The following is an 11,603-nucleotide window of genomic DNA, read 5'->3' as shown; positions in this document are numbered from 1 at the left end:
ATGTCACTGAAACCCCTTCCGCGGCTGCTGAGTGACCCCTTATCTGGGATTCTCCTCGGCTCTTTCTGGGATAGTGGCGCGGCTACCCCTCTGTTGGTCTTCCTTGGTCTCTTGTGTTCTGAGGGCCTCTGGATGTCTGGAGCCTTGATCTCCTCCATACCTGCTTCATGCAGGCTCCCCTCACCCTCTAACAGATCATTACATGTAGGAACCTTTTAAAAACAAGCGCGTTCATGCTCACAGGTGTACACACGAGTGCTCACATACACAAACTACACCCTTTTTGGCTCCTACCTTAAAGCACACTGTGCGCTGTCGATCTTACGTGCTGCACAATAATGTTTAACATTTAGTATTTACTGTTATATTCCCTTTCTCTTGTTCCTTTAGTAAAACACTGTCCATCATGGCTGTCAAACACACAGTCATGCTCCTGGTGGCAGTTTGTCTCTACCTACCAGGTCTAACCCATGGATTTCAACCATCCTTCTCTGTTGATGAAACTCATCGTGACATCACCAGAAAGGCAGTTCTCAGAAAGACAGCTGAGGTTTGCCGAGACCTTGCCGCCGCTGATGGAAGAGACTTCAACTTGAATGTGGGCTCATTATCATTTAAAACAGGGTCACTGCTTATGCATTCATGTTTAGTCTAACATAACTGTGAAATTTAACATTTTGAGATTTTTCCAAATGTCCAGTTAAGCACTTGGCATTTCTTTGTCTCCAGATTGATGACAACCTTTCAGTTCAGGAGGTGCAAAAGGCCTGTTTCTCCTCATCTACCTCCACCGCTCCGCTCTCTACTGACATTTTCCAAACTGCCCTTAATGAGATCTACGGTAGCAACGAAAAAGTGGTCTCATTGGTCGATTTCCCTGAGTTCCATTTTCACAGTGAGACCTTCCTGGGAGGACGGGACATCATCACAAGAGGTACACTTTAAAGTCCTCAAAATTAAACATGTTTACGTTCAGTACAACACAGATAGTAGATTATTTTGAATTTTTAATTAATTTCTATTCCTATACACCAATTAAAAAACATTTAAATGATAGGTGCAACAAAAATCAGAATTTTGCTTCATTAGGTTTCACTTATACTGGATTCTTAAGGTTATATGTTTTGTTTGAGATATGTCTGCCATGAAGGCTAGTGTGAAGTTGGAGAATTTTGTTGCTGCAAGACAGGTACTTGGACAAATTTGTCACATAATTCAGGTGAGAGTGATAATTATTGTTTTTATTTAAACTTGATGATGTTAAGATTTTGGAAGTAGGAAGCAGTGATAGGATTGGAAATAATGTTAGATTTTCCATACATTAAGGACTTTTACAGCCACAGTAACTGGGTGGAGTTGGGGAAAACCACTCCTTACTCCGCTCTGATCAGACCAGATCAACCACTGCAGAACCTAGCAGGTAAAAGCCTTCCAGCAACTTTAATCACAGTAAGAAACACATTTGTCTCCACTTGTTTTAATTAATTTACCTGGTGGGGTGTGTACGGACACACACTTGCAATAAGGGAGATAAAGGGGATAAATAGGAAAGATATAATAGCCAAAATCATTTTACAAAAGCACAGTTCAAACCAAGTCTTATCGCCAAAGCATAGATGGCCCACCTTTAAATACTGTATGTCACAACCTGTTTCCAGATGGTTTTATGGATAACCTTTCTCTTGCTTTGCTCCAGGTCCATCTACTCCAACTTGTAATAGCTGTACAGGAGATGCCTGCACTGATAACATTTTGCCTGAAGTGCTGAAACAGGGGCTCCTGACCTCAGGCTACTTTAGCACATTCTCTTCTTCAAAGCCTACTGGTAACAATCACATTCATTTGTGTATAACAGCAAACTATTAGGATTTGTATTATTATTTTCTTTTGTTTGCTTGTTTCATAGCAAATGGACTGTTTATCAAACCAGCAGAATGAGTAAATTGTAATCAACACTGAAACTAAATTGGCTTCTGTAGTTTTGTTTGTTTTTGGTATTTGTTTTTTGATTAGAAAATGTAAACAGCATCTCACAGTAATGAATTCCCACAAGCTACAAATTTAAATATTACAACAAATAGATGTGTTGTCCCACCTTGAATTTAATTTAAAGATTACCTAAACTCACCTATTCATTGCCATACCCCAACTATAAAACTCTTTGGATGTTTTTTGTCTTATTGATCATTTATTCAGCTATTTATCTAGGTATAATTAAATGTAATTTGTTATTTTTTTGTCCAGGTAAATGTAGCCATGGTGGTCTACTTGACAAGACAAGAAAAAGGGACCCAGTTGGGGGCATCAATAAGGATTCTTTTACATCAGATCATGGCACGTTGCACAAAAAAGCAGCTAATCTGGCAGTGGATGCTACTATGGAGCTGCTGGAGGACATCAGACTAGCTGCTGGAGACAGGAACTTCTTGCGGTACGGGAAAAATTGATCAGAGACATTCTTGCACTCATGAAATGGTTACTAGAACTCTAATAAATTTGAAATTGAAACAGTTTATATTTATTTTCATGACACAGCTTTCAAGGAAAAAATAGTAAAAAGCCTTCCTCACAGAAGATAATATGTATCTTAAAAGTGATGCTTTTTATGATGCACATGTTTCTGCAAAGATACCTCGGCATCATTCTGAATGTAGCGAAATTGGGTTCCTTACAGAATAACAAAGGGATGATTTTGTTTTTTCACTTATGTTCCTCCAGGTTGATGGGCCTCTCCCAGTCCTATGCACTGTGTTTTGTCATTGACACTACAGGCAGTATGGCTGATGACATCAATGCAGCAAAACAAGTTGCCTTTAACATAATTGACAGTAACGCAGGAACGCTACAGGAACCCTCTCAGTACATACTGGTACCTTTCAATGACCCAGGTACTTCCACTTTTATGGATATTCCCCATGTTGCCAAAGAGAGCCAACAAACAAAGCACATATACAGTACAAAAATCTGCAAGTTCATGTATTTCTCTGTCCCCCAAAAAGAATTTGGACCCGTGATAAAGACAACTGACAAAAACTACTTCAAAAAGGAAATCAACAAGCTCACTGCATCCGGAGGAGGGGATGAACCAGAGATGAGCATGTCTGGACTGCGAGTGAGTGTACTTGTATTCTATCATTGGGATGTGTGCTTACACAGTAATTAGTGTGATGTGACTTATGAACTTTTAGGATGAAGAAATGGGGTATTTGCAGGTAGTGCAAAGGACATTGTTACGTTCCCCTGAGGGGTCTAGGCGGTGAGGGGAGAGTAACAAAAAGTGACCGGGTTAGAAAAAGGAGTCAAGGAGGCAAAAGGGTTAAATCAAAGAGTTTTATTAAAGTAGCTCAACTAAAAGAGACGGACAAGCAGCTATCACCATTTAAGAAAACAAACAAAACTCAGGCGTGGTCAATAAAGTAAAACGTAAGCCAAAAAGAAAGAGAGCAGCTCACTAGCTGCAAACCACAATAACACAGCTCACTAGCTGTAACCACTCACAAACACACTCAGCTCACTAGCTGTAACCACACTCATGGCACTCTGGCCCAGAGCTCACCTTTCCCTGGGCTTAAATACTTTTAATTACTGATGTGAGTCAGCTGTGTAACAGGGAAAGGTGACACCTCAGGCAGAAGAGGTGGTGGGACACGCCCACACAGGCACCTTCAGGAGGAGGCCCTGCTATTGCCGTAACAACATAGTTAGGAAATTAATATGAACCTATTGTGTCCTATTATGTAATAACAGAATGACTGTGTGCATGCATTATCAGAACTTGCTTTTTTGTTACTTTTTTAATCACTTTCTGAATTACAGTTTTGCACATCTGGTAAATCACAACAAATAATGTTTAATTCTTCTGTCATTTGTATAACTGACAGCTTGCGCTGACATCAGCTCCACCTTCCTCTAAAATCTATGTCTTCACTGATGCTTCAGCCAAAGATTCCCATCTAAAAAGCACCAACATTGCCCTTATAGAGAGAACCAAGACTGAGGTATGTGTGAGGATAAGTTGCATTCTTATTATTGTTGCACTTTATATGTTAGTTCAGCTGATGAAGAAATTGCCAAATAAAAACATGCAGAAAGGAAAGAGTATTCTTTGTTGAAATGTAAAAATAAATAAATTCTGAATTGTAATTCCAGCTTACAAAAATGTGTAAAAAAACAAACAAAAACAAAACAACAACAACAGAAAAAAAGGTTAATACTCTGGCGGAGAAAAGTACAGTGTGGCACAGTGGTGCCGTGTTTATTACTGTAGGATCACAGTAAGGAGGTTCTGGGTTTTAAACACTGGGTATCCAGGCCTGTTTGGAGTTTACATGTTCTTTCACCGCCTGTGTGTTTGCACAATTGTATACAAAATTCTGCATGGTGAATTAATTAATATTTTTTTGAATTAGCTGTAGATATGAGTGAAACGTAGATAGCTGCTAAATAATTACTGGTGAAAAGGGTCAATATAGCTTGATGGCAACATAAATGCCAGTCCATTATCAAATTTTACAAAAGCTTTTTTTTTCTTTTTTCTTTTTTTTACAAAAAAGTCAGTTTTACTCAAGCTAGTCCAATCCTAGAGCAACACCTCAGTAAATAGTTTCATTTATCCATGTACTGAATGGTCACTTTAGGTCTCTTTGATACTTTAGATAGAACTTATCCAGTTTCCACTGAGCGTGATATATATAAACTGATGCATTTTTCTATCCCTACACTTTCAGGTGTCTTTCCTGTTGACAAACATTTTTTCCATTCGGCGGCGCCGCAGTATTGATGGTCAAAATTTTTCACCTCGTGCAGTGAGGCTATCAAATGTCCAGCTATACAGAGACCTGGCCCAAGCTTCTGGAGGTCAGGCTATTGAAGTCAGGAAGTCAGATCTTTCCTTGGCCACTACTGTTATAAAAGATTCATCAGCTGGTGCTGTGGTGAGACACTGAGCATTAACAGGAATTACTTAACATGTTTACAAATTGTGAAGGACTACATTTTGATAAGTTGGGGCCAGATATTTAACAGATTTTCTTTCAAAATTGCTTTCTCACTGGAGCTTCTGTTTCTTTGTCTTTCAGGTGACAGTTTTCCAGGTAGTAATGGATCCGGGGCGACCTGATAATTTTAATTTTACTGTTGATTCATCAGTAAGCAACGTCATCATTTACATCACCGGAGTTTCATCTCTCACTTTCACACTCACCAGCTCAGCAGGTTCAGTTCAACGATATTTTTTGGACATCAGTTTTCTAAAACATAATATTTCACAAAGACAAGGCACTTCCCACCTTGTGTCAGCTTTGCTTTATTTCTTTGGCTCTCTGGAAGTTCCTCATCTGACCTGATCTCTGGTCTCTGCTTTTTGCCTTTTGATTTCTCCTGTGCAAATCTGTTGTTTGGGCAGTCAGGTGAAGGTTAAGAATGTACAGTAGTGGTACTAGTCATAATTTTACATTCTTATTTAGTAGTAACTGTGCAGGTGGATCGGAATTCATTTGCCTATTACAGAAGTGGAGTAATTTGCAAGTGTCTCACACCCATGAATTGCAGTAATAGCACAGTAGTAATAAAAACAACAACAGTCACAATTACAAATTTAGGAGGAGGAAGAAAATTCCATTGTCATGCTGGTAAATAATTCAGCCATTTTCCTCTTTTCAGGAGTGTCTCAGGAGTCAAGTCAGACCAGTGGTTCTCTGGCATCCATAACAACAGTGGGAAACCTACGCAGAATAAAGCTCAATGCTGGAAATCAAACGGGTTTTTGGCAAATCCACATCAACTCTAACAGTCCCTACTCTATTAAAGTCACAGGTCTGTAATATAATTAGGAAATAGTCTGTAGAAAATGTTTTCAGTGGTATAATATTTCTAACTTAGATGTGGTTTCTGTGTGCATAAGGTCAAAGTTCAGTGAACTTCATCTATAACCTTGTTGAATTACAAAAGGAAGGTGGCATCAGACCCAAGGAAGGCCGTCCTGCTACAGGTTGACTAAACAAAAATGTATCATTTGGTTTGTGGGAAACTGAGATGACCTAAATAGTCATGAAAAATGATTACATTGATTTATGTTTCTGGGTAGAAAACTTCCAACTTTTTTGTTTAGATAAACATAAACTTTTAAGTTTAAAGAAGATTCACGTACAGTCTAAGGATCTGTTGTAATAATACTCTTTTGTGGCTTGCTATCATTTTCAGGTGGTAATGTCACTCTCCTGGTCACTGTGACAGGAAGTGATACAGTAACAGTCACAAAGCTCACGCTCTTCGACAGTTCAGGGCCAAAGGAGTTGATTGGATCAATACAGGCATGTCATATTTTACACCTGATAAATGTAAAAGGTCAAAATTACAACTGAAACTACAACAGACCACAGCAAGCATTCCTAGACTTAGTCGCTTTTAGTCTGTGCTAACTGCACTGTCAAACATAGTGTTATAAACATAACTTTTGTAGTTCTACAACAGCTTAAGAAAACACCAAGAAGTAAAAGATACATAAATAACATTGGTCTTTGGTGGCTGCTTGTTTACTCTGATTACTGATTGTTGCCACCATCTAACAACTAACTTGTGCATCTAAACATGCATAAGGTGCTCTCAGTTGCTATCTTTCTGTTTTCCACAGTCATTAGAAAACAGCAACTTTCTGGTAACATTCACTGAAGTCCCAGTAGGAGACTATGTAGTTCGACTGCAAGGTGAGGACACCAGCACCACATCCCGGTCTACCTCAGATACCTTCCAGAGACAAGCCTCCACCCGCATCACAACAGCTAGTCTCTCTGTTGCTGTGAGTAGTAGAGTCATATGTTGTTTTTTGAATTTCTAGAGCCAGTTTCTAAACATCTTATCTGCCTGGATAAACTCAACAACCACTGTCATGTTATTTTCTATGTCATTATATAAAAGAAAGAAGTGATTGTTTAACTTCAAATTTCCTGCCCTCTTCTATCGCTACTTTTCCAGGCACAAGCTGACAGTATCAACATAGAACCAGGCACTCGCATCATCATTCCTTTTACAGTGTCTTCGGATGTAACTGGGACATTCACAGTGCAAGTCAGTAATGACCGCAGCTTTGACTTCACCTCACCTGGAAATGTCAATATTGGTCCAAGCGATGGAGGCAAAGCCAATGGGACAATAACCTTAAGTGTTCCAGCCAGCACTAAATCAGGAACAGACGTGACCCTCACCATTCAGGCACAAAACGCTGCTGCCACTGACATCAACTATGCTGTCCTCCGATTTTCTGTGGCTGCCAAGGTAAAAGAAAAAAGACTTTAGGTGAAATGAGACTAAAAACAGTGTTTTACATTTAAAAAAACTAATAATCCAAACTAAATGTATCACTGTTCTGTATTGTCAAATGCCAAATGTTTCAGTTTACATAATACTTCAACTGTGATCTGAGGAGAGCTTTTAAAAGAATCAGCTCAGTGATGAATTAGTACTGCATATGTTCTAGTTCAAAATAAGAAAAAAAACATGATTCACTGCGTGGACAATGTAAAGGGTCATGCTACAAATTTCATCCAAGAAATCCATTGATTAATCTGTTAACTTTCTGATCATGATTGTATTAGTAAATCCAAAAACGAAATGTTCTTTTCCACAGCTGTTCAATGGTTTTTACAAACAATTTGTTATTTGGCATAGGGTCATTTGACCACTGTGCTAAATTCTTTTTGTCGCCCAGATTTGCTAAATTATTGAAACAGTAATACTACTATCGGGGTTGTACAAATTTTGTGAGTCATTTTGAATGAAACGTCTGGATTTATAACCCATAATATCAATTAAAGTGAGTTTTAATTCGGGACATAGGTTTTTTTGTAAACAATAATATCTCATTACTAGTGATGGGCCGGTCGCAAACGAACGTCGCTCTTAGAGCCGACTCTTTGAAGTGACCGATGCGAGCTGGCTCCTTATTGGGAGCCATGGGGTTTTTTTTTTCTTTGTCTTGCCCTCTCTTTCACTTTTTTTCGCTTCATGCTGCACGTCAGCCTTGTGTTTATGCTGAGCAGAGACGGGAGGGGCGAAAACGCAAGCCTCTGTTTGTGCCCCTGAGCAGAGGGGGCGGGGGCGGTAGTTACACTCATAACAGCAGTAGCACACAAAAAGAGCAGGAGGGCGAGAGAGACAAAGAGAGCCGGTATTCTGACAAACCGGCCTACTTTGGCAAAATGTCCTACCGTAAGACATTTATGCACATTTCTGCTGTCACAGAGTAATTCCAGCACAAATTTAAGTAGGAATGACGGTTTGCCACTTAACTTTGCCCATCAGAGTATGCTTGTAGGTAACATTCACAAAGGTAGCATGGTTTGGCACTTCATTTTACCCGACAGAGTATCTTTCTAGATCTTATTAACAAAGGTAGGATGATTTTCCACTTAATTTTAGCTGTTAAAGTATGCTTCTAGCTCATATTCACAAAGGTAGGATGGTTTGGCACTTAATTTTACTCAGAGTATTTTTCTAGCTAATATTCACAAAGATAGGACGGTTCGCCACTTAATTTTGTGTTGTGCGCATGCGCATAAACAACAGGTAGGATGGTTTGTCAGGTAGGATGGATTCTCAGAACACCAGGGGCAACAACAAGAGACAACATCGTCACATTAGAAAGGTATGGTAAAGAAAATGAGTAACACCAAGAAAAGAAGCAAAATCTGGAACCATTTCAATTTTATAGACAATACAAAGGCAGAGTGGAGAATCTGCAAGAAGAGACTATCATATAGAGCTGGCTCCACAAATAAAATGCACAGGCACTTGAGAACTGTCCACCCATCAGTACAATGGAAAGATAAAACACAGTCAGTTTGATATTAATATTTCTAAATGCCAACCTTTCCCTTAATTAAAGATCTGGGCGTTCATTTTTTTTTGTTTTGTTTTTTTTGCATATTTCAGGCAGTACGGTGTCACGGTGGTTAGCACTGTTGCTGCTGAGTTCAATTCTACCATCAGGCCAGGGTCTTTCTGTGTGGAGCTTGCATGTTGCAGGGAAGAATAATTTCCCCTAGGGATCAATAAAGTATTCTGAATTTCCCTGTGTTTGTGTGGGTTCTCCCCAGGTATAATCCAAAGACATGCAGTTAGTGGGGATAGGTTAATTGCCTGAGTGTGAATGGTTGTCTGTCTCTATGTGTTAGCCCTGAGACAGACTGGTGACCTGCCGCCTCTTGCCCTATGACAGCTTGGATAGGCTCCGGTGACCCTGAAGAGGATAATAATAATGGATTGCATTTATATAGCGCTTTTCTAGGCACCCAAAGCACTTTACAATTCCACTATTCATTTACTCTTACATTCACACACTGGAGCTGCCCTGGGGCAGACTGACAGAAGCGAGGCTGCCATATCGGGCCATCAGCCCCTCTGGCCAACACCAATAGGCGGTAGGGTAAAGTGTCTTGCCCAAGGACACAATGACTAGGACCAAGAGAATTGGGGGATCGAGCCGGCAACCTTCCGGTTACAGATGAGCTTCCCAACCACTTGAACCAAGGTCACCCCCCCCCCGATAAGCCGGTTCTCTAAAAAGAGCCGGAATTCCCATCACTAGTCGTTTCATACACATTTTTTAAGTGATATTCAAAAACAAAAGAAAACGCTGAAAGTATGAAAGAACAGCGATATAAGGTAGCATCTATACCAAATTCTTTTTGTTCCTGTTCTTTTGCCTTTCTGACTACTTGATCTCCTTTCTCTCTCTTTTTTCAGGCCACAGATTTGTCCGGTCCAGTGTGCCATGTAGTTAATATATCAGGTATCTGTAATGTCTCTTCCATCCTCTGTGCATCATCTCAGTGGGAGTTCATTGCTAATCTCACTGACGGCATCAATGGGACTGGCATCGCAAGCATCACCCTCCGCGAAGGGAATGGTACCCTTGATACTAGCACAGCGGTTGGAGCAGGGGGCGAGAATATCACACTGGTGACCTACACTGCCTCCTGCTGTTCACAGAATGTGGTTCTAGCTGCTGTGGACAGGGCAGGAAACGTGGGGACATGTATGGGGCAAGCTAGAGTACCTGCCACGCCTGCTCCTATAACTACAACTACTCCAGTACCTGCAACTACTTCTCTGACTACAACTACACCAGTACCTACAACTATCCCAGTACCTACAACTGCTTCTCTGACTACAACTACACCAGTACCTACAACTGCTTCTCTGACTACAACTACACCAGTACCTACAACTATCCCAGTACTTACAACTGCTTCTCTGACTACAACTACACCAGTACCTACAACTATCCCAGTACCTACAACTGCTTCTCTGACTACAACTACACCAGTACCTACAACTATCCCAGTACCTACAACTACTTCTCTGACTACAACTACACCAGTACCTACAACTATCCCAGTACTTACAACTGCTTCTCTGACTACAACTACACCAGTACCTACAACTATCCCAGTACCTACAACTACCTCTCTGACTACAACTACACCAGTACCTACAACTACTCCTGTCCCTACAACCACTGCAGTGACTCCCTCGGTGACTACTGCTGCAGCTAACAGAGCATCCACTAGAGGTCATACAATGAGTGTAACACATTATGTCTGGATCAGCATTGCTTTTTCACTGCTTTTTAAGTAAGGTATATAAACAGAAATTTAACTAGAACTGAATCATCAAATCAAAATCTGTTTTAGAAAAGTAATACTTTTAACTCTTTTTAAAATATGAGCCATTGCATTTTTGTAAAGGTGTAATTGAGCATCTCATATTTTAATTTTTTTATTTTTTTGGGTGAAAATGGGAACGTGGTATAATAACGTACATTTTGTTTATTTGTTTTATCATTGCCTGCTAAAAAGGATCCAAGTAAACATTTATATTGAATTCACTACATAAATCAACATTAATACCCTCTCTTACAAAGTTATAGTTAATCTTTTCATAGATGAAATTGTAAAGTATTTGATTCATTTTAACCTGTGCACATAAAGTAGCAATTTCTTAGTGTCCAAAGCTGCATTTCATTCCCCAGTACAATGTAATAAGCAACTACTATCTGCTAAGGGAATGATGATTTAGACAACTTTTAGAAACAAAACTCCATTTGGAACATCCTGAAATGCCACCAGTGCCACCAGTCCAGACATCACTTCCGAATGAGACAGCTTGGATGCCTTTTGATGCTACTGTGGAAGATTTACAACAGGCTATTAATATATAATTTATATTTAAGAATTTTGTCAGAATCACAAAACAGTTTTAATGTGTTTAAGCAATAAATAAATGTGATTTCATTAGTTTATAACTGTCTCATTTTATTGTCTCATTCCTAAAGAGATTACCATCATGTGCTATACTTATAGGCTATTACAGTATTAGGTGACTGAATTTAATATTTTTCTTGCAGTTTCAGTTTGCCATGATGATTAAACCTGCCTCCAGCACTATGTTGAGTTTATCCCTTTGACACTTTTGCTTCTGCAGTTTGGCTTTCCAGGAACTACTTGGCAACTGAAGGCACCGAGATTATACAACAAAGAAAAAACATGCAACAAAGAAAAACATAATTTAACCTTTGTTAGAAGCGTGTGCTCAGTTATTTTTAA

The 11,603-nt window shown here is 39.5% G+C and overlaps 1 protein-coding gene across 4 annotated transcripts; it reads left to right on the top strand.

Moving 5' to 3' along the window:
- The first annotated feature begins 406 nt into the window (after window positions 1-406).
- LOC146630850 (von Willebrand factor A domain-containing protein 7-like) lies at window positions 407-10,635 on the top strand. 4 transcript variants are annotated; one of them, XM_085356150.1, is made up of 18 exons: window positions 407-598; window positions 730-934; window positions 1,134-1,219; window positions 1,327-1,420; window positions 1,697-1,825; window positions 2,245-2,431; window positions 2,719-2,888; window positions 3,000-3,112; window positions 3,882-3,998; window positions 4,728-4,934; window positions 5,079-5,214; window positions 5,662-5,814; window positions 5,903-5,989; window positions 6,202-6,311; window positions 6,632-6,796; window positions 6,973-7,272; window positions 9,742-10,045; window positions 10,466-10,635. In XM_085356150.1, exons 1-18 carry the CDS (start codon window positions 407-409, stop codon window positions 10,633-10,635), a joined length of 2,925 nt encoding a protein of 974 aa, XP_085212276.1. The 4 variants fall into 4 exon arrangements, with proteins under 4 accessions (XP_085212276.1, XP_085212275.1, XP_085212273.1 ...); XM_085356149.1 differs by having other exon boundaries at window positions 10,448-10,635; XM_085356147.1 differs by having other exon boundaries at window positions 9,742-10,070; window positions 10,416-10,635.
- The last annotated feature ends 968 nt before the right edge of the window (window positions 10,636-11,603 follow it).

This window comes from Diplotaxodon limnothrissa, linkage group LG6, assembly GCF_057381915.1.
Source record: "Diplotaxodon limnothrissa isolate DT_005_m linkage group LG6, D_limnothrissa_male_GT1.1, whole genome shotgun sequence".
Lineage (NCBI taxonomy): Eukaryota > Metazoa > Chordata > Actinopteri > Cichliformes > Cichlidae > Diplotaxodon > Diplotaxodon limnothrissa.
The sequence above is the reverse complement of the archived record's forward strand: the minus strand, read 5'-3'. Positions and strand labels throughout refer to the sequence as shown.